Raw genomic sequence first — 23,108 nt, 5'->3', positions numbered from 1 at the left:
AGATTTGCTAATCTAGTGTGAACGATTCCATGTGAAAGGGTCCCTTCTCCAGGAGCAAGCGTTTCTCTACTAACTCTTTGCATGATCACCAGGAGGCGCTGAGAAGAGGCTGCAGCGGAGGTATAGGAAACATAGGATGACTTGAGTGCTCCTGGTTTCCAGAAGGCTGGCTGGGTAATTCTCCCTGGAGGAGAATGAAAGGCAGAAAGGCGGAAGTAACACCAGGCTAAGCTCTGGAATCTATAAGCACTGCTGGCTACATTGCGGGCTGAAGGGGCCCTTGCTTTGCTCCACTGCTGCTGCTGTAGGTTTTCATGCTGTTCTTGGCTAGCACAGCCATTCGGGATGTATGTCAGAGGAGAGGCCCTGGGATCATGTTTGGGGAGGGTGCAAGACAGACACGCTGCAAGGTCTGAATGGCGGAGCAGGCCTGTCTTTCCATGCATTCAAGAGGAAAATGCAAAAAGACAACCCCAACCCAAAACAGGGTATGTTAAAACATTTGGCTGCGTAGCTAACTAGATTTTACTCAAGAGTAGTCTCACTGAATGGGACGCGGGTGGCACTGTGGGTTAAACCACAGAGCCTAGGACTTGCCGATCAGAAGGTCGGCGGTTCGAATACTCGCAACGGGGTGAGCTCCCCTTGCTCAGTCCCTGCTCCTGCCAACCTAGCAGTTCAAGAGCACATCAAAGTGCAAGTAGATAAATAGGTACCGCTCCGGCGGGAAGGTAAACGGCGTTTCCATGCGCTGCTCTGGTTCACCAGAAGCGGCTTAGTCATGCTGGCCACATGACCCGGAAGCTGTACGCCGGCTCCCTCGGCCAATAAAGCGAGATGAGCGCTGCAACCCCAGAGTTGGCCGTGACTGGACCTAATGGTCAGGGGCCCCTTTACCTTTATTTTAGTTCCACTGAAATTAATGAACTTAAGTGGGCCATGACTAGCACTGAGTGCAACTCGTTTGTGAAAATATTTACTTGATACTGACACAGTGTTTTGCAACGCACAGAGTGCAGTGTGGTGGGTAAAATGTTTAACAAGGGCTAGATATAGACACATCAAAAAAAGCGTTGTAAACTTCATAATGGGAAATCACGTTGGTGAAAGACAGCACTCCACAGCGCCATCTGGTGTCACAGTGTTATAACGCATATAAAATGCTTTTTCTTTACTAATGTAGCTGAGCCCAAGGGTGAAGGCTTTCTCAGTTCCAGGGCCGCAAATCCTTCTGTGCAACTTTCTGGGAGCTACATGCCAATGAAAGGTGGGACCAGAGACAATTTTTAGCTTTGTATGGTAGACTAGTTTCTACACCCAGACCCTTTCATCCTCCATCTAGGGCAAACAAGGGGCATTATCAGAGTTCAAGGACACATTCCAGTCCTGCAAAAAAATGCAACTGCTTTTGTGTTTAAAACAGTTTCTCCAATCTGAGTCACCATTTTGCTCCCGACCCTGGCTGCTGAATCTTGGGAGTTTTAATGTAGGTCCGTCAGTGAATTCCATCAGAAATGGAAACAGGAGTGGAAATTGCTGCCATTGGCATGTCCATCCAAGGCCAGGAAAAGAAGCCACACAAGCGAACCCATGTGGTATTCACTATTGTTCTCTTCTTTGTCTGTGAACGAGTACAGAAATAATGGCATTACTTTCTGCATGGTTTTTGACATTTTCCTTCCATTGAAATTCACAGAAATCGATTACATTATTAACTACATTAGTGTTGGCCATAGCAGATAGCAAGATGTAGGTTTAAGTGGAAGACAAACTGTAGCTAATTGGGACGAACAGGAGGACAGGAATCGCTGCCTCCTTACAGTCCTGAGTTTTAGCAAGCAGTCAATCCAACTAGCAAAAAGCCTGCCCATATTTCATACAGATGATTCTGGGAGATGAGATGGAAACAGTGGTGTGGTGGTCTGGGACATGGGGGGCATAAGACTCATTGCTATTTCTGCAGTAGGGTCCCTGTCTCCAGCATCCTAAAGTCGCCCAGTCAGCATAATAGGTGCACTTTTTAGCTACCACCATATGCTCCAAAGCACAGCATTTAGGAACACTGAAAACACAAGGGGCTTCAGTTTCAAGTGACTGGGATACAAGTTCTGCTACATACAACTGAGCTTCAGAGAAAACACAACCTGAGTCACTCCGAAAGAAGGTATTGTAGGCCTCCAAATCATCTGCCCATGTACGTGCACAGAAAATAGCAGATCTGGCTGAATGGCAGCATGTGAGATCTGCACCGATGGTTGCAATGCACTCCTAATTATTATTATTACTATTACTATTACTATTATTATTATTATTATTATTATTGCATAATTGTAAAATTATAAGATTATTGTATAATCTTAGAAGGGGGGTGGCTATGAGGGGTCAATAGTGTGAGCATCATGAAGGGATGCTGCACTTCTGAATTTGCCACTATACTACTGGATGGAAGCAACGTAGAGCACAGTTATGCTCAGTCCACACACATTATTTTACATGCGTTAGATACAAGGCCATCCCAAGACATTTGGCTGCCTGAGGCAGAACAAGAAAAGGACACCCGTTCAATCAAAGAGCTGCATAGCAGCCAAGGCTGACCAAGGAATTTTGGCACTTGCCGCAGAAAAATCCCATAAGCATCTCTTCCCATAAGTAAAAATATTGTAATAAGAAGTTTTTAAAGCACCAGTTTTCTACTTTTTCATGACACCCATAATCAACTGTCCTGTCTCACTCTGCCCTATGGTTGAGCCAGCCCTGTTCTAAGCCAGTGTGGTGTAATGATTAGAGTGTTGGACTATTACCTGGGAGACCAGGGTTCGAATCCTCACTCAGCCATGAAGCTAACTGGTGACCTTGGGCCAGTCATTGCCACTCAGCCTAACCTACCTCACAGGGTTGTTGTGAGGATGAAATGGGGAAGAGGAGAACCAATTTTGCCACCTTGAGCTCCTTGGAAGATAATGGTAGCACTGTATATAAATGAAATAAATAAATAACCCAAAGAGTTAACTTCTAGAATGCCAGCATTTCTGGAAAAGGCAAAACAAGCCTGCATATGCACTGTACAATGAAAGCTGAGAATCTTGCTCCCTCCCCAAGAATCTTGGGAACTGTAGTTTACCCAGAGTGAGAGATTTTACTTTCTTGGGCTCCATGATCACTGCAGATGGTGACAGCAGCCACGAAATTAAAAGACGCCTGCTTCTTGGGAGAAAAGCAATGATAAACCTAGACAGCATCTTAAAAAGCAAAGACATCACCTTGCCAACAAAGATCCGTATAGTTAAAGCTATGGTTTTCCCAGTAGTGATGTATGGAAGTGAGAGCTGGACCATCAAGAAGGCTGATCGCCGAAGAATTGATGCTTTTGAATTATGGTGCTGGAGGAGACTCTTGGGAGTCCCATGGACTGCAAGAAGATCAAACCTATCCATTCTGAAGGAAATCAGCCCTGAGTGCTCACTGGAAGGACAGATCGTGAAGCTGAGGCTCCAATACTTTGGCCACCTCGTGAGAAGAGAAGACTGCCTGGAAAAGACCCTGATGTTGGGAAAGATGGAGGACACAAGGAGAAGGGGACGACAGAGGATGAGATGGTTGGACAGTGTTCTCGAAGCTACCAGCATGAGTTTGACCAAACTGCGGGAGGCAGTGGAAGACAGGAGTGCCTGGCGTGCTCTGGTCCATGGGGTCACGAAGAGTCGGACACGACTAAATGACTAAACAACAACAACAACAGCTTCCAGTGTTCATAACAAGCTACAGTTCCCAGGATTATTTGGGTGAAATCCTGTGCTCTCAAGGCCCAAAACAGAGGGAGTCCTTTATCAGAACATAGGGACAGTTGGAGCAAATCTTAGGACTGCTTGCTGGTGTCACACGCCATCAAGCAACATCTTAAATTGAATCCAGCTAGCAGGGCTGACACAGTCCAGAAACTGGGGGGGACCTGGTTCCTTGAGTGGCAAAGGCAAAATGACATGTAGCCACAATTACAGGCTTGCAAGTTGCAACCCTCTATTATTCCCATGACTTCACCAGGCCTGGAATCCCTGATGGACACCGTGTTACAGAGTACTTTCTGTGTTCTAATTATCATCTACTACAGCCCCTGATTAGCCCTGCACAAATGAGCGCCCCCTCCACATGGAAGCCTCCCCGTGGCAGAACCAATAATGCAAATGTACGTATGCCTACTCAGAAGTCAGAGCCATAGCCTTTGGCTAGTGGAGCCATATTTATACCTAAGTACGTAGCAGGGATGGGGAACGGAGATGTGGCCCTCCGGGCCTCTTCATCTAGCCCTCAGAGCACCCCCCCAGGACATACAACACCCTTCACCAGCCCCAGCTTTACATCCTCCTGGAGTGTTATTGCAGAATGTGTCCTTGAACTCTGATAACACTTCCTACTTACTTGGCTGGAGGACAGAGGGGGTGTCAGAGTGTGTGCAGAAACTAACCTACTGAAGAAGGGTAAAATTTGCCTTCTACGCTCTTGTCTCTGGCCCCAGTACATTTCCCCATGACTTTCACAACAGCATAAAAGGTAAAGGTAAAGGTACCCCTGCCCGTACGGGCCAGTCTTGACAGACTCTGGGGTTGTGCGCCCATCTCACTTAAGAGGCCAGGGGCCAGCGCTGTCCGGAGACACTTCCGGGTCACGTGGCCAGCGTGACATCGCTGCTCTGGCGAGCCAGAGCCGCACACGGAAACGCCGTTTACCTTCCCGCTGGTAAGCGGTCCCTATTTATCTACTTGCACCCGGAGGTGCTTTCGAACTGCTAGGTTGGCAGGCGCTGGGACCGAGCAGCGGGAGCGCACCCCGCCTCAGGGATTCGAACCGCCGACCTTTCGATCGGCAAGCCCTAGGCGCTGAGGCTTTAACCCACAGCGCCACCTGCGTCCCTCCTCACAACAGCATAAAGTCCTTTAAAAAAATTAAAAGTGGAATTGTTGTGCTGGGGCAGGAAGTCACTTTAATCTACTTTAACCGTGCAAACCTAAAGTTCTGGCATGCTCTTGAATCCCTCCTGGCACAAAATACTGGCATAGTCTTGAGATCTTGCAGCACTGAATGCTGCTTAACTATTGTTTATTATCCCCCATCAATTGATTCCACAGTCCAGATAGTCATTTTCATTTATACACCTTGGGATGGAACAGCACACTCAAAATTCACTCTTCTCCCCCTTTTGGCAAGCGTCCTCTTTATGAATTCCTGGAATTCATAACAAAACCATTAATAGGAACCAGTTAGAAAAACAGCAGACTTGCCCAGGAAAGCAATTTTAAAAACACTTCTAAAAGAAAGGAGTTATATCCAGACATTAACTTAGGAAATTGTCTCTCCCCTTCCCCACACACACTTGTGTGGGTGCATAAAATTAAAAAGATATAAAGAAAAATGCCTGGTTGGTGACTTGCTATAAAAACCTATACTGTTATATAACCTTTTCAAAAACAGCTGGGAGGAAAGAGAGTTACAGCAGGGGAGTTTGGTATTTGCTTTACTATACTGTATTTCGGTCGCATACCATTTGCAAGAAAATGCTGTTTAATTTAAGGCCAAGGGCCCATCCATACCTCTCTATAATGTGAACCCTTTGGGCTTCGTGCTTTGAGAATCTGAATATGAGAGCTACATCAGTGGCATTGGGGATCTCTGCTTTTAGGAAGGAGAAAGTGTGGGAGAGCAGGAGTTTCAAGGAGAATGCTGCACGGACAAGGTTCACAATCCACATTAAAACAAAGTATGGTCTCTCTCTCTCTCTCTCTCTCTCTCTCTCTCTCTCTCTCTCTCTCTTTCTCACACACACACACACACACACACACAGCAGCTACCACTGCCAAAGGACATTTTGTTTTTATGAGTAGAAGGAACACCCCTTATTAGACAAATATATCATCCTCAAATAGGAGGGCGAGTACTAGCTCCACAATTAGAGGCAGTAATGCTTCTTCATAAGGAAAAGGACCCATGGGTGGTTACGGTAAGTCCAGTCAAAGGCGTCTATGGGGTTGCGGCGCTCATCTCACTTTCAGGCCGAGGGAGGCGGCGTTTGTCCAAAGACAGCTTTCCAGGTCATGTGGCCAGCATGACTAAACCGCTTCTGGCACAACGGAACACTGTGACGGAAGCCGGAGTGCATGGAAATGCCATTTACCTTCCTGCCGCAGCGGTACCTATTGATCTACTTGCACTGGCATGCTTTCGAACTGTTAGGTTGGCAGGAGCTGGGACAGAGCAACAGGAGCTCACCCCATCACGGGGATTTGAACTGTCGACCTTCTGATCGGCAATACACATACCACAGTGCCTCCATACCAGTTGCTGGAAACCACAGAAGGGTTTCTTGTGCTCAGGTCCTGCTTGGCTGCTGTGAGAAAAGGATGATGGACTAGATGGACCATCTAAGCTCCATGTGAGCTTTGTACAAGGAACCTGTTACCCAGTAACAAACCCAGGAGGAATGCTTAATAAACAGGTTGCCTGGAGGAGCCTAAGGTGGTAACTGTTGAGAGAAGCTACAGCTCAATAGAAGAGAAATCAGTTGTAGAGTTGGAAGGGACCACAAGGGTCATTTGGTCTAACCCACTGCACTGCAGGAATATTTTGCCCAATGTGGGGCTCAAACCCACAACCCTGAGATTAAGAGTCTCATGCTCTACTGACTGAGCTACCTTCGTGCTTCTTGTTGTTGTTTAGTCGTTGAGTCGTGTCCGATTCTTCGTGACCCCATGGACCAGAGCACACCAGGCACACCTGTCTTCCACTGCCTCCCACAGTTTGGTCAAACTCATGCTGGTAGCTTTGAGAACAGTGTCCAACCATCTCGTCCTCTGTCGTCCCCTTCTCCTTGTGCCCTCCACCTTTCCCAACATCTGGGTCTTTTCCAGGGAGTCTTCTCTTCTCATAAGATGGCCAAAGTATTGGAGCCTCAGCTTCACGATCTGTCCTTCCAGTGAGCACTCAGGGCTGATTTCCTTCAGAATGGATAGGTTTGATCTTCTTGCAGTCCATGGGACTCTCAAGTCTCCTCCAGCACCATAATTCAAAAGCATCAATTCTTTGGCGATCAGCCTTCTTTATGGTCCAGCTCTCACTTCCATACATCATGACTGGGAAAACCATAGCTTGAACTATAGGACCTTTGTTGGCAAGGTGATGTCTCTGCTTTTTAAGATGCTGTCGTGCTTCTTAAGAACATCTATTTCACATGTTATTTCCAGGTGAGGCTGGAGAGTCGCTGCCAGTAAGTGCAGACAACGCTGAATGGTTTGATTTGGTAGAAGGGCAGCTTCCTATGTTCCTATCCTTAACGATTGTGCAGAAAAACGTTCCTCCAACTCCTCCGTCCTGGATGGATCACAGACAGAGGACTGGGAGGAAATAACAAAGAGATCAAATCAGCACCAAGAGTCCTTGCCCAGTCTACTCGCTCTTCAAAACTCAGTACAAAAAGCCAGAAAGTGACATTCCTTGCTCTGTTACTCATCTGTGCTGGTCAGCGATAGAGACAATCTCCCAGAAGAGCCAGGCAAATGAGAAAACTGTGTTTAAAACAGAGGGTAGGGAACTATTTTTCGGTCCAAAGACCACATTCCGTTCTGGACAATGTTCCAGGGGCCACATCCCAGTGTTGGGTGGGGCCAGAGGCAAAGGTGGATGTAGTGTTCAGGCTGCTGGGAAATCGTAGCTCTGTGAAGGGTAAACTATAGTTCCCAGGATTCTGGGATGTTTGCTTTAAATGTATGGTGTGTACACAGATGAAGATAGCCATGTGGCAGGGTGGAAAGATGCGACTTTGCTAACCTAAGGCCCTCACACTTTGAACTGCGCCATCCCCACCCACTCCACCCACAAACCACACCAGGGTTGCTGCAACCTTTTGAAGAAGGGCATTTATTCCCTCCCATAATTGTACCCCACCTTCCAAACCCGCCCATAATCATGGCCCAACTGAGTCCCAGAAATGCAGGAGGGCAGAAAAACTCTACAGGGAGCAAGAGGGCCTGTATTATTTCTCCTGATCGCGGCACACCAAAATTGTTTCTTAACACTTGCCTGGAATTTCCAAGCCGCTTCAGGCTTTATAAAAAGAGGAGCTTTTTTAGGTTAAGAAAAAGGCTGTGCAAAGTATGCTTTGGTTGGTAGAAGACCATCCCACTGCCAAATTTAGATGCATGGAGACAGAGAATGGCCAGTTTCTCACATCTGGAGTTGCTGAGCTAAAGGAGAGTGATAACAAGGAGAAATCTGAACGATAACATTTCAACTCAGAATTACTACACAGTGATCACATCCACACCAAGCATCTGAAGCTCTCTCGCACCACTAACAATCATGGCTTCCCTCAAAGAACCCTAGTTTGTTAAGGGCTGTTGGAAGACCTCTCGCAGACCCATAGTTTTCTCATCATCTTTAACAAACAACAGCTCCCAGGATTCTCCAAGACCTTAAAAGTGGCACAAGAGTGCTTCAAACGTGTGGCATGAATGTGAGCAATGCACCCTAATTGAAATTAACCTTGAAGATAAATCTCCTTCCTTCCTCATAATATTAGAAGTCGGGGCCATCCAGTTAAGCTGAAGGTTGGAAGAGTCAGGAAAGATGAAATATCCCTATCTAGCCCCCATCCAGACAAGTGAGAGGCATTACTGGAGTTCGAGGCAAAAATCACTCAAGGAGGCTGTGAAGCTGGGCCAGTGAGGGCTGTGGCCTGGAAAGCGTTCCAAGGGCTATATAAAGAGCTCTGGAGGGCCACACATTTCACTGGCCCTACGTCACACCCATAATTTATTTGTCTGGCTGGAATCGGTCCTCCAATAATGCTTCTTGCTGGTCTGGATGGAAGATTAAGAGGGGTGTGTAAGTGTGTGTGCAGAAACTAGCCTACTATGCAAAGGGGAAATTCACAACCATTGCCCTGCACCCACCATTGGCATGTGGCCCCCAGAAGGTGGTCCAGAAGGGAATTCGGCCCTTGGGCTGAGAAGGTTCCTGACCTCCGCTTGAAAGCCAAGTCTGTTGGAATGCTACAAGGGGCACTATTTGCTGCTCTGCCTCAGACAGCAAAATGTCTCCAGCCGGCTTAGGGTAGCCTTGCTGGGGTGACCTCACATGGGCTGGAAGGGAAATGGATTTGACTCAGAGTTACTCAAGGAGCTGATCATTCTTGGATGCGAGAAGCCCAGTCACCACATCTATATATTTGCAGGGTGTCCTCACTTTCTGATTACGCTCTAGCCCAACCCAAACACACTCACATCATCATCCATGACTTTCCCTCTTTAGTCAGACTATTCCCCAGCTGCAAAAGCTTAGCCCTCTGTCCCACTCACATTGCAACCACTTGGTGAGAACTTTAAGCCATTTTTTTCCACAGAATGGGTTGGACACACATGTTCCTGAGAAAATAGACAGTTACAAGCTGTGAGGAATTGCCTCACTGATGGAGTCAGGTAATATTAGGCTTTGGACTTTAGTCACCGTACAGGCCCCATCACCCCACTTTCGGTGGTAATATTAATTCCCTCAATGTGGCTGCACTGGGAAAGTGCCATAAGCTCAGTGGTACAGCATCTGTCTGGCACAGAGAATGTCCAAGGTTCAATCCCCTGTCTGTTATCCTGGAGAGTCACTGTCAGTCACAGCTTCTGTCCCTGTATACCTTTAGGAGTGTCTCCACGCCCATCGTTCAGCCCGAACACTGATAATATTGTTTTAGCAATATCATCTCATACACCCAGTTCTAGTTCCTGGTAACCCTGAAATCATTAGTCAATATAATGTGTTTAGCTGTGCTAAGTAGTACTAATACCATATTATTGCTGTTGCTGTTGCTACAACAGCATTAATATTATTAATTTTCATCATGGCTCCAACAATGGATGGTTCCAATTCAAGAACAACCTAGCTGCCCCACTGTTCAGAGAGCTAAAAGGTAAGAAGCCAACATTGGGTTGGCTTTATTTTATTTTTACTTAACCGTACAAAAGAATGGTAAAAACCGTTCTTTTAGCTCACAACTGTAAAGGCCCCTTTTGTTCCCGTTAATACAACATAGGGCAGCTGGGGCTCCTGGGGCACTCCAAACGAGAAAGCCGGCTGATCCACAGCAGGAGAGCAAACCTGTCTGCTTCCTTTTTGAAAGGCTGCTTTGTATCCCAGGTGCTTGTAAAAAGTGGGGGAACGAAACGGCAAGGAAAACTGGCAAGCAAAAGCAGGTGAGGCAAGGGGTGGTAGGAAAAGCCTCTTGCTGCATGTCGGTTTTTCCACAGTTGTCCCTGGATCACAGCTGCCGATTTGCCCAAGTCCAGGGCTGAGGGTCCTGTGGGCCTCCAGGCGTTGATGTTCCATCAGAGCCAGCCAGTGTGGCCCATGGTCAGGAATTCTGGGAGTTGTAGTTGAACCATGTTGCTAGACTGCAGCTCCCATGAGTCCCAGCCAGGGATGGTGAGAGTTGTAATTTCATCATGTTGTTGGATTCTGGCTCCCGTCATGATAGAGTGAGCAAGCCCCATGGGTCAGAAATAATGGGAAATGTAGTTTAGTCATGTTGTTAAGATTCCAGATCCCATCAGCCCCAGCCAGCATGGCCAATGGTCAGAAATATTGGGAGATTCAGGCCAACAGCATCTGCAGAGCCACAGGTTCCCTATGTTTGCCTTAGTCCATGGCAGGAAGGTTTGTTTGCTTGCTTGCTTTGGCTAAAGCTTCCCAGCCTTGTAAAAATGCCAACACGAAGAGAAAGGGCTTCTGGGCCATCTCCTCCCCAGTGAAAAGAGCACCAAGACATTTTCACAACTCTCCTCTTGAACGCTTGCTGTTTTGGACTACGTCTCCCATTTGCCCGAATCAGCACAGCCATATAATGGAAGTTGTACGTAACCCGGTGTGCTTCAGGTGTTCTGGATTACAACTCCCATTAAGGTCCCTTTTACTCATGGGTTGGCAAACTAAGGCCCGGATCTGGCCCAATCGCCTTCTAAATCCGGTCCATGGACGGTCTGGGAATCAGTGCTTCCTATTATTTCAAATGCATCTCTGGGTTATTTGTGGGGCATAGGAATTTGTTCATTCCCCCCAAAAAAATAGTCCGGACCCCCACAAGGTCTGAGGGACAGTGGACCAGCCCCCTGCTGAAAAAGTTTGCCGACCCCTGCTTTTACTGGTCAACTCCAGCATTGAGAGATTTTCTCAATTCTTGCTTGGGATTCTCATGCCAGGTAACAGAGAAGGAAGGAAGCTCTCAGTGTACCCCATAAAGGCTTCCTGTGATTGCTTTGCATACACACTCCCTCCTATGCAGACACTTGTGCATGAGATTCAACATTTGTGCTGGCAAGCCTTCACCACCCTGGTGCCCTCCATCTAGCTCAGTATTGTCTACAGTGTAGACAATAAAGGTGCACGCTGCACAAATGCTCACTGGGTGGATCTACACACAGGGGGGGAAATGATATAAATAAGTCAGAAATTAATCGTTATAACAAAAGGGGGGGGGAAACCCTGTGGAAATTCGCGTAGAAAAACTTTCTGCTCTCTGGCGCCATCTGGTGTTGCATGTTTATAATACATTCAAGTTGTTTCTTTACTAATGTAGCTGAGTTCCAAGTCATATAACTGCCCCATGAACCAATCAGAACTAATGCTCAATAAGGACTAGACTAAGGGTGCTTCCAGAAGACCTGTTTTGAGCATTCATCTTGACCCTTAGGGTCCCTTCCAACTCTGTAATTTTTTTATTCTATTATTTGGAGATTGAACAACTCTCTACCATGCACTTTCTCATCACTTTCCTTATCACAAAAAGTTCAATCTTTGGAAGAAGCAGGTTTGTTGTGCGAGCATTGTCAGTGAGTGATCATAACCAATAGCCAGAAATATATAGCAAGAATATTTATATAGACAGAAAAAATCCAAACCATTTCACTCTTTTACTTTTTATCACTACTTGGACAATGTGTCAATTTTACACTACTTATTTTTATTTATTAAATTTATACACTGCCCTTCATCACAAGATCTCAGGGCGCTTCACTAGTCTTCTTATATACATAAAAATGTAAGGTGTTGTCATGGTGCAGTCCACATGGCCAACAGAGGTTGGTGAGCAGAGACAGCAGCCCCTACTTTCAAGTCATACTTACACAAGCACACAAAGGAATATCCAAAACCTTTAGTGAAAGTAGACTTTTAGAAGGGAAATTCTGGGTTGATTTACCACACCACCTTAACCTATCCTTCTGGTTTCATAGTTGTTCTTCTCCAGACCCAAGGCCCTGTACATTCATCATTCATTCATTTTCTTTTTCATTGTTGCAAAACACTGCACACCCTCCAACATGATGCGTTGAAAAACCAAGACTCCACCTTCCAGGGCTGCATTTCCACGTGACTCATGTGATCCACAGAAGATCATGGCCCTGAAAAAGTGCTTTTTCGGGCACAGTGCCCAAAAACCATGTGTTTTGGGGTGCCTTGCGAGTTTGCGGCCAGATAATAGCACCTAAAATGGCTGTTGTGCGCTCGTGTGAAAAAATGGATGTCCCGGTTTTATCGGGATGGTTGAGAGGCATGCACTGTTCTAGGCTTGTTGCCAGTCTTTATCATCTTCATATTCTGCAACTATTCAAAGCATATTTGTTCAGCTTTCTCATGACAACACTACAGCAAATATTTTTAACCCCTCTCTTCAGCCTCATCAAATGAAAAATGCAGGCTTCAAACATCTGTACACCATTTCCACATCATAAATATTATGTGCCTGAATTTGCCAGTATGCAACTGAATCACATCAGAAATTAACAAGAGCCTTGAAGGGCTTGTAGTCTAGCCTACAAAGCAAATCATGATAAATGCTCAATAAACCTGCTGTCTAGAGGATCTCTTCCAAGGCAACTTCCAGATTATCCGCTGTTGGGTTCCTTGGACTTTGGCTCCCTCTGCTGCTCATCCTAAGCCCTTCCTTATATTGCTAGCAAGGCTGGCTAGTCGTCAGGGATGTGGGGAATTATAGTCCAGCAGCATCTGGAAGGTCAGAAGTGCCTTTGATCTGAGCAATTATTTATTTCATTTTATTTCTAAAAATGTGCATACTGCTGTATGATAATTTTAAAAAATGTTACATCGGTTGGCAACAATAGAAAAAACACAAAACCAGACAACAAAACCATAAAAAGTTAAAAGCAAAACGAATGCATGGATTTTCTCCCTACTCAGCCTCACCACCCTGGTTTGCAAACAACAAACCTGAAAGACCTACATTGGCTCCCAGTACATTTCTGAGCACAATTCAAAGTGTTGGTGCTGAACTTTAAAGCCCTAAACGGCTTCGGCCCAGTATACCTGAATTCTCCTGTACTTCTAACCCCACTTCTCTTCGTGTGTTGCAAGGCAGCAAATACTTTGCTAATTACTTGCTAAGGTCACTTGGCTTAGCTCTGGGACACTTCGTTCAGCTTTGTAAGTTACCTGTCCTCTAAGGAGGTCAGGGTTAGGGTACAGCTTTGCACAGAGTTTACCCCATTTTATCTTCCCAAAGACCCAGTGGAGGTTGGTTATGAGGGTGGCTGTTCCAAAATCATCTAGCTGTAGCACAAAACTTAACGGGCCATCCTCTGGAGCAAAAATGCAGAATCTGTTATTCTAAACATTTTTAAAATAACTTTTTCTTTAAAAACAACAACAACCAAAGCTTTTCTTTTAGGAATTCTAGGTGCCAAAATCCCAAGGGAGCAGAAAAGACTATTTATGTATGCGACCACAGCTGCAGAGATGTTATTAGCCTGGAGAGGGAAAGAAGATAAAGTCCCTTCCAGAGAAGAATGGCAGATGAAGTTGATGGATTATTCCGAAATGGCTAAAATGACCAGAAGAATCAGAAATCAGGAGAACCAAAATTTTAATAAGGAATGGGGGAAATTTGTAATTTATCTTAAAAACCATTGTAAACAGTTAAAATTGTTAGTAGGATTGGAATCTAACGGTGAATTTTGGACATAACAGAGATGTAAAAGATTTGATTATAAAAGAACCAGGAGGGAATGATTAACAATAGGACCCACAAAGGGGAGGAGATTCTTTGGAATCTTGTTTTTATGTTGTATGTTGGATATGTGATTGTAAAACTTTAATATGAGAAACCAAATAAAATTTTATTTATTTATTTATTTAAAAGGTGCAGAATCTTTTTTAAAAAAATAATATTTATTCAAATTTTAAAGATTACAAAAAGAAAAAAAATAAAAATAAAAAGACAGAAAAAATACAAACAATTAAAAAAGAACAAATCGAACCTTTACATAGCTTTCTTTCCTTTACTTATTTCCTTGACCTCCTCACACCTCCCATTTTTGTATTCTAATTCAATTTGTTATTTCAGCAAATCCTTCCAACCTTGTTTTTATCTTAATAATTTGTCTTAATATACTATAATTTTACATTCTCTCTTTCACCAATTCATTTTTACTTAATCCTTTATGTCATTTCTACTAAAACCACATAATTTTCTTTTCCCAACATCTTTCTAGCAATCCTTAATTTTACAATATTTTTGAAGATAAACTTTAAATTTTTTCCAATCTTCTTCCACCGACTCTTCTCCTTGGTCCCGGATTCTGCCAGTCATCTCAGCCAGTTCCATGTATTCCATCACCTAAAAGGTGCAGAATCTGTGGCTCTCTAGATATAAAAAGGTAAAGGTAAAGGTACCCCTGCCCGTAGGGGCCAGTCTTGACAGACTCTGGGGTTGTGCGCCCATCTCACTTAAGAGGCCAGGGGCCAGCGCTGTCCGGAGACACTTCCGGGTCACGTGGCCAGCGTGACATCGCTGCTCTGGCCAGAGCCAGAGCCGCACACGGAAACGCCGTTTACCTTCCCGCTATAAAGCGGTCCCTATTTATCTACTTGCACCCGGAGGTGCTTTCGAACTGCTAGGTTGGCAGGCGCTGGGACCGAGCAGCGGGAGCGCACCCCGCCGCAGGGATTCGAACCGCCGACCTTTCGATCGGCAAGCCCTAGGCGCTGAGGCTTTAACCCACAGCGCCACCTGCGTCCCCTCTCTCTAGATATGGTCTGCCTCAAAAAAATAAAATAAAAAACCCCAAAACCCCCCCAACCAATCCAAACCCCTCAGTCACAGCTAGCATGTCCAATGGTAGAGCATGATGGGGTGCTGTGATCCCATCAACATCTGGAGGGCCTAAGGCTCCTCACCTCTGTTTAAAGAGAACCCTTCAAAACTCCTCAAGGATTCATGAAGTACTTTATTTTTTTTAACTGTAGCCATTTGGAAGACCTAACTGGGGTTTTCTTTAACTGTTGCCTCTAGGGAATGTTCCCAAATATATATACTACAGGGCTGCCCCTTATGGGGATAAAAACTTTTCAAATCTTCGTGAACTCCTGAGGTAATCCTTATATATCTTTTTTTTTTTTAATAAATATTTTTATTAAGTTTTAGAAAAGACAACAAGCATGAAAAAGAAAAACAAATACACAAAAATACAAAATTATAAAATACATAAGAAAAAAGAAAAAATAGTTTCAAAAAAGAAAAGAAAAAACACATTTTAAGAAAAAAGAAAAAACACAAAAATCCCTCTTTTTACTTCTCATCTTTGATTCACTTATTTTCTTGACTTCCTCACATCTCCCTTTTTCGTATCCCTGTTGAAAATTAATTCAGCAAATTCATATCCAATTTATTTGTCTAATTATCCATCCAATCTTATTTTTAACCTCGTTGCTAGAACCCCTTCAGTTCATTTCAATGCCATTAACATTCAAAATTTTTACAATATTTCTGTAAGTAAAATTTAAATTTCTTCCAATCTTCTTCCACCGACTCTTCTCCCTGGTCTCAGATTCTGCCAGTCATTTCCGCCATCTCCATATATTCTATTACTTGCATCTGCCATTCTTCCAGAATGGGTAGATCTTGTGTCTTCCAATGCTTTGCAATGAGTATTCTTGCTGCTGCTGTTGCGTACATAAAAAAAATTCTGTCCTTCTTTAACACCAACTGGCCGACTATGCCCAGGAGAAAGGCCTCTGGTTTCTTAGGAAAAGTGTACTTGAGTACCTTTTTTAGTTCATTATATATCATTTCCCAGAAAGCCTTAATCCTTGGGCACGTCCACCAAAGGTGAAAGAATGTACCTTATTTATCTAAACTGCGGCTGTTGCCACTGGAAATGCTTCCCCACACCAGCAAAATCAGGGCTTATTAGACCAGAGAGGCAGCTCCACAAGCAGAAACCTTCTGGTCCTGCTTGCCTATTGGCCACAGGACAAAAAGAGCGGGAAAATCCTCTTCTGCTATAGGGCAAAAAGAGCGGGAAAAACCTCACTAAGACAGAGGGGCGCTCCCTTGCCAAAACTCACCAATCCTGTCAGCCGCAGAAGGGGAAGGAGTCATTAACTTCTCCACAGAAAAAGTCATTAAATTATTTTCAGGGGTGGGGAGCCAGTGACCCTACACCAAATGTTGGTGAATCTCCCCAATTCCCATCACTGGCTGGGGATGGTGGGAGTTGGGACTCCAGCAACATCTGGAGGGGCCACAAGTTTATAGTCGTCTATCACATCCCCCATCTTACTCACCATTTTTCTAAACTAAGAAGTTCCTAAGTAATGAAACCTGTCGCTAAACATGGGGTTTTATGCTTCATTTCCACCTTTCACACATGAAATTAAAAAATGCAGGTGCAGGACACTGAGTCGGCAGCTTTCAATACAAATGTGCTTTGGATACTTACCATGAATGCTCCTTCTGGGGCGAGGGTGGCAGGCCTCCAGTACAACCATGGGTTGAGGCGCCCACTGCCAGGGAGAGGCAGGTCCCATGGTAAACAGAAATCAGATTTTTTAAAAAGACTAATTTATAATGTAGAAATAAATTGGGGCTTGTTACAAAATGCTGCAGTGTGATGCACAGCCAGCCAGCCATGCTCTCTTCCAGCATACTCCATTCTGTTCGCCCTCCTCCATTTTATTCCTGTCCCATCCATCCCACCAGCATTCTGTGCCCACAGAACACGCTCCGTCCTCGTCAGGCTCTTTTGGGCTGTCCCCTTCCCACCGTAGGCTTTTTCCTTAATATTTCTTGTACTTCTGCAAACTTTGGAGGATCCCAAAGCCTTCTGACAGCATCCCTCTTCTATCTAAGGATCCACACTTTGAGAACCTGTGCAGTTCATGTTCCTCGGTTCTCGAACGTCTCTGCTGACAAATGTTTCGGAACCTGAACGCCGAAAACCCAGAAGTAAATGCTTCCGTTTTCGAACGCGCCTTGGAGGTCGAATGGCTTCCGCTGCGTGTTTTTCAGTTTTCTCAATTGAAATTGGAGACAGCCCTTTGCGCCTCGGTTTTCGAACGTTTCAGAAGTCAAACGGTCTTCTGGAATGGATTACGTTAGAGAATCGAGGTACCACTGTATTTGCATACACAGGTGGGGCCCTCCAACAAAATGATGTTGTGTGGAAGTGCTTCTCTTCAAGGTCACAGATTGCCCCGTTCCAGAGTTGTTATTTTATTCATTTGCAGATGTTGGGTGGACATGCTGATTGCCCAATCCCACCTAGATTTCTTCGCCGATTCTGGAAAAAACAGCCTACTCCATTCAGACTGTCCCATTCCTCTCACCACAGGGGACACATCTTGCCCTATGAGGAGGGGAAAGAATGCAAGGGGACAACAGACAACAGGGCCTGCTCTAGTCAGACTACCCCCATCCCACTTTTATATGTTATATCATTTGTCTTAGTGCTTTAAATTGTAAACCACTTTGTGTGTCTTGGTAGTAGGAAGATATATAAAAACAACAAATGAATAAATAAGTAAGAAATTGCCCTTCTGCTTTAAATGTTGTTTAATTTAAAAAAAGAAAAAACCTCATGGCGACGTCAATCGGACTTCACATTCTTGAGATATATCTTGGGTGCCGTCCATGCCTCAGGAGCCTTCCTCAGTCCAGCTCTCCTCCAGACGCGTTCCAGATCTCGTTCAAACCTTTTCTGTAAAGACAAGACATAAATAACCAAGATCTAGTGACATCTCCCCTAGGATATTGTGTACTTTGGGGCAGCAAGTCCTGGATGGCAGTGATGCGGTCCATTAATGCAGAACTAGGAATTGCAGAATTACGTGTGGGTCAAGAAAATGACGAGTAGACATCAAAACTGAAATAGAAGGTCTATAGGAAATTGACAACTGGGTAAGGGGGTATGGTGTGAAGAACCAGTATCACACAGGAAGAGAAAGAGGCATAGGTTCATATCCCACTTCTGACACATCTATTTGCTCAGTCACTAGAGCATGAGACTCATAATCTCAGGGTCATGGGTTTGAGCCTCAAGATGTCCAAAAGATTCCTGCATTGCAGGGGGTTAGACCAGCTGATCCTTGTGGTCATTTCCAACTCTACAATTCTAGGATTCTATGATAATGCTCAACCTTGGGACTGGGCACAGTCAGGAAGTGGTTAGGTGTGAACGAATTCAGGCCAAGGGCCACATTCCCTTCTGGGCAGCCTTCCAAGGGCCACATGCCAGTGTTGGGCAGGGCCAGGAGCAAAAGCGGGTACAGCAACAAACGTAAATTTTGCCTTCAATCTGTGCACATGCAAACCTTTCTATCCTCCATCCAGTTAAGTGAGAGGCTGTATCAGAGTTCAAGGACACATTCCGGCCAGGCAAAAACACTCCAGGGCAAGAAGAAGGGCCAGTGCAAGGTGTGGCATAGGGAGAGGAGGTGCAGCCTAGTGAAAGCACTAGAGAAAGACGCTTGGAGGGCTACGTTTCAGCACCCAGGTCTGACGTTCCCCATCCTTGAGCTAAACAGACTATGCCAGCACCAGTCCGCAGAATCCTCCCTTCCCACACTCACTTGTTTCCTCCGGCGCCGACCTTCCCTGACCTTCTTCCGCAAGAACTTTGTCCGCTTCATCAGCTTCCTGTACTTGTGTCTGTTCATCTTCCTTCTTCGGATCTTCAGAACATTCTTGCATTCCATTTTGCCCCGGTTCAGCTCGCCTCCCCCCTCTTCGCTGTCATCCTCAGCCTCTGCACCCCAGGAAGATGTGGGGAGCTCATACTGATGGTTGGGTTCATAGCCTAGCTGCTCATAAACATTGATGGCGCCTCCACCTTTAGGGAGGACATACTGGACCGTCAGCCAGCTTTCAAGGGGGGAAATTGACATCTTCCTTGGCACTAGGATTTCTTCCAGCTCAGGGTCCAACGCGTACCACTGCTGGGGTTGGGCTCCATTTCTGTTTGAGGGAAGTGTGCTGTAATTTGCGGAAGCTGCAAGTCTAGGAACCGGAAGTGAGATGGCCGATCTCGACAGAAAGCGTTCTGTGTGGAAGCACAGTTTGCAAATATGTGAACATTCATTATTTTTAAAAAATTTAACGCATCAGCTACTGACTATTTCAATAATCTTTCGAATGCTTTCAAACGCCTTTTTAAAACCATTTTTAATCAATAATTTTGACATTTCGTGTTATATTTTTGTGAACTGCTTTGAGGTTCTCTTACAGGCAAGTGATATATAAAGTTTGTTAATATATTAAATAAAGAAAAATGACTAAATAAAACAAATTCTGCAGGAAACATTTAATGTCACAGAAAGGGCATGATGACCGGGTCCAACATAACACACTCCAGAGGTTTTGGGACTCCAACTCCCATCATCTCTGACTGTTGGCAGTGCTAGCTGGGGATGATGGGAGTTGATAGTCTAACATCTGATGGACACAAAGTTAGGGGAAAGTTGGTTTAATGCCCACATGGAAACAAAATGGCTTACATAATGACAGGCTGTGTATATAATTAAGATGCAGTTGTAGCTTGAAAGTTAAATGAAAACCGTTCCGGAAGTATGTCCGACTTCCAAAACATTTGAAAACCAAATGACAGCTTCTGATTGGCTGCAGGAAGGTCCTGCAAAGTGATATGAAAGGTCCCTCTCTCTCTGAATCCCTGGAGAGCCTCTGCCAGCCAGGGTAGACTATACTGGTCTGGATGGGCAAATAGTGACCTGGTGCATGGCATCTACTCGACATTCCCAAAGAATGGCTGCGCTTACCTGCAAATCGAGAGGCCCTCGCTATCTGAGACGTCAGTCGTGGTAGCAGCATACTGGAGGACCACTCTAACAGAAATCAAGACAAATTTTTTAAAGGGAAAAACAACCTTTAAATGTTATAGAACTGTGTTCCCTCCTTCCTCAAATACAGTGCCCGTAACCACACGCCATCAGAAATCATGGGCTGTAGCTCAGTGGCAGAGTATTTTCTGTGCATGCCTGCCATCTTTAGGAAGAGATGACTCAGTGTCCCTGTTTGAAACCCAGAACTTTCTGGCTGCCCGTCGGTGTAGACTGGATGGCACAATGAACCGACTGTGCAGAAAGCAACTTCCTGCGTCCCAAGTTAAAAGTTAAGCACCTGAACAACATACCGAGTAGTCAGGCATGCAGGTTACAGGGCCAAAATCTTCCCCAACCCACTGCGATGTATGTATAGCACCTCTGTTTAAATTGCAGCAATTGTTTTCAAAATTAGCAGGCGGATTTTGATACACATATCATTCTCTGCCTTCTTTTTTGGAGATGTGTAAGGAGCCTCCCTATGCAGATGTGTTAAAGGTCACATGTTTAGGAAACTTTTTAATGTTTGATGTTTTATTTTGTTTTTAATATTCTGTTGGGAGCCGCCCAGAGTGGCTGGGGAAACCAGGATATAAATAAAAAATTACTACTACTACTATACAGAAACGCACCCAGAAACATCATTTCTGATGGTGAGTCCCCCACTGCCCAGTCAGTCCCCCTAGAATTAGACCCTCCCTAACGTAGGCTACCATAAACCACGTATCACTGGCGACCCCTTAATAAGACAGGACCCCAACGTAGCCTCTCCCCGCCTCTTAAAAGCTGTTCCGTATATACAGTATTAACAGCCACTCTTATTAGCACTCTTACCATAGATAACACACTAATGTAGCCTCCAAAATGAATACACGGCTTCTATCAAAGTCAATCTGCCCTACTTCCGGATGTAGGGAGAGAAGAAGCGCTGCTCATCTTAACTTACCATCCACAAGGGCTTACCATCTCGTTCACGACGATGGGGGCTGCTTGAACGGGTAACTTCCGGCAGAGCAGCGCGGTCCCTCCCGATCATCCGGAAGTTCCGGCGAAAAAAATATTCCTACATTATTTCTTTTCCCCATTTGTCGCTGCTCCCCCCTGGCGGTAGTCCGTGGGATAGCAACTCGGCGAGCTTAATCCCCGCCCTGGCAACCAAGCAGGAACGCTGCTCACTCAGGAGCAGGAGAGGTATTGCCGGTCCGGATCCTGCCGATGTTGCTAGACTCCAACACTCACCATCCCTGATTCCATTGGCTGTGCTGGCTGGAAGTGATGGGAACTGGAGTCCATCAACATCTGGAGGGTCACAGGTTCCCCATCTCATGGCTAGATTGATGAAAGGCGTGACTCTTTATACAGTGGTACCTCGGGTTACAGCATCTTAAAAAGACAGCATCTTAAAAAGCAGAGACATCACCTTGCCAACAAAGGTCTGTATAGTTAAAGCCATGGTTTTCCCAGTAGTGATGTGTGGGAGTGAGAGCTGGACCATCAAGAAGGCTGATCGCCAAAGAATTGATGCTTTTGAATTATGGTGCTGGAGGAGACTCTTGAGAGTCCCATGGACTGCAAGAAGATCAAACCTATCCATTCTGAAGGAAATTAGCCCTGAGTGCTCACTGGAAGGATAGATCCTGAAACTGAGGCTCCAATACTTTGGCCACCTCATGAGAAGAGAAGACTCCCTGGAAAAGATCCTGATGTTGGGAAAGATTGAGGGCACAAGGAGAAGGGGACAACAGAGGACGAGATGGTTGGATGGTGTTCTCAAAGCTACCAATATGAGTTTGACCAAACTGCGGGAGGCAGTGGAAGACAGGAGTGCCTGGCGTGCTCTTGTCCATGGGGTCACGAAGAGTTGGACACGACTAAACAACTAAACAACAACAACCACCTCGGGTTACAGACGCTTCAGGTTACAGACGCTTCAGGTTACAGACTCCACTAACCCAGAAATAGTACCTCGGGTTAAGAACTTTGCTTCAGGATGAGAACAGAAATTGCGTGGCAGCGGCAGCAGAAGGCCCCATTAGCTAAAGTGGTACCTCAGGTTAAGAACAGTTTTGGTTTAAGAATGGACCTCCAGAACGAATTAAGTTCTTAACCCGAGGTACCATTGTATAAAGTGGACTTAGGGAAGAAGTCCAGGGTTGCACTCAGCAGAAAGGTTTGTGTGTGTGCAGGCGTGCATGCTAAATGGCAGGACTGGCTGCTTGCAATGCTTTGATGGACTCCCATTGAAATATCGCACTCCCCAGACCATTAACTCCACAAACTAGGGCTGCCATGCTTCCAGATTTTCCTGGACACTACCGGAATTTCAATGGCAGAATTGACATCTGGGGGGAATTTCTGAAAGGCGGCGTTTCATAATGGATCAACTTTCGGGGTGTCCTGCTTCTTACTTTTTGAAATATGGCAACCCTATAATTACCAAACAGCACCACTGTATGAAGTTGTGGTTGTCCTGTTGCTTTGTTACTCAAGTTGTTTATGAAGAATGAACTTGGAATCATCCAGCACATCCCTGATTAAAGGAAATCTTGGACGGGCTGATTAAGGGCCTCTCCAGACTGGGTTTGTTTCCCCTTTACTCCAGTGTGTCTTCTGCAATATGTCATTGACACAATAACAGTGCATTAGTGGGAGATCGAGGGACGCAGGTGGCGCTGTGGGTTAAAGCCTCAGCGCCTAGGGCTTGCCGATCGAAAGGTCGCGGTTCGAATCCCTGCGGCGGGGTGCGCTCCCGCTGCTCGGTCCCAGCGCCTGCCAACCTAGCAGTTCGAAAGCACCTCCGGGTGCAAGTAAATAGGGACCGCTTACCAGCGGGAAGGTAAATGGCGTTTCCGTGTGCGGCTCTGGCTCTGGCTCTGGCCAGAGCAGCGATGTCACGCTAGCCACGTGACCCGGAAGTGTCTCCGGACAGCGCTGGCCCCTGGCCTCTT

At 45.5% G+C, this 23,108-nt stretch overlaps 2 protein-coding genes and 1 long non-coding RNA gene across 6 annotated transcripts in view; 1 reads left to right on the top strand and 2 right to left on the bottom strand.

Annotated features, from left to right (window-relative positions):
• The window catches only part of LOC307221954 (taste receptor type 1 member 3-like), a 374,179-nt gene that overhangs the window by 161,462 nt on the left and 189,609 nt on the right, over positions 1–23,108 (top strand). The window lies entirely within an intron of this gene.
• On the bottom strand, positions 1,074–14,130 carry LOC307222254. Its single transcript, XR_013841682.1, has 2 exons — positions 12,877–14,130; positions 1,074–1,621 (listed from the first exon to the last, which is right to left on the bottom strand). It is a non-coding gene; the product is annotated as an uncharacterized lncRNA (long non-coding RNA).
• AURKAIP1 (aurora kinase A interacting protein 1) lies at positions 17,861–21,211 on the bottom strand. Of its 4 annotated transcripts, none has more exons than XM_079987299.1 (4): positions 21,124–21,211; positions 20,098–20,163; positions 18,895–19,364; positions 17,861–18,023 (listed from the first exon to the last, which is right to left on the bottom strand). In XM_079987299.1, exons 1-4 carry the CDS (start codon positions 21,194–21,196, stop codon positions 17,913–17,915), a joined length of 720 nt encoding a protein of 239 aa, XP_079843425.1. In that variant the 5' UTR covers positions 21,197–21,211; the 3' UTR covers positions 17,861–17,912. The 4 variants fall into 4 exon arrangements, with proteins under 4 accessions (XP_079843425.1, XP_079843428.1, XP_079843427.1 ...); XM_079987302.1 differs by having other exon boundaries at positions 21,107–21,206; XM_079987301.1 differs by having other exon boundaries at positions 20,995–21,136.

This window comes from Podarcis cretensis (genome assembly GCF_951804945.1).
Source record: "Podarcis cretensis genome assembly, chromosome: 8".
In the NCBI taxonomy this organism is placed as follows: domain Eukaryota; kingdom Metazoa; phylum Chordata; class Lepidosauria; order Squamata; family Lacertidae; genus Podarcis; species Podarcis cretensis.
This window is presented reverse-complemented; position numbering and strand designations above follow the sequence as displayed.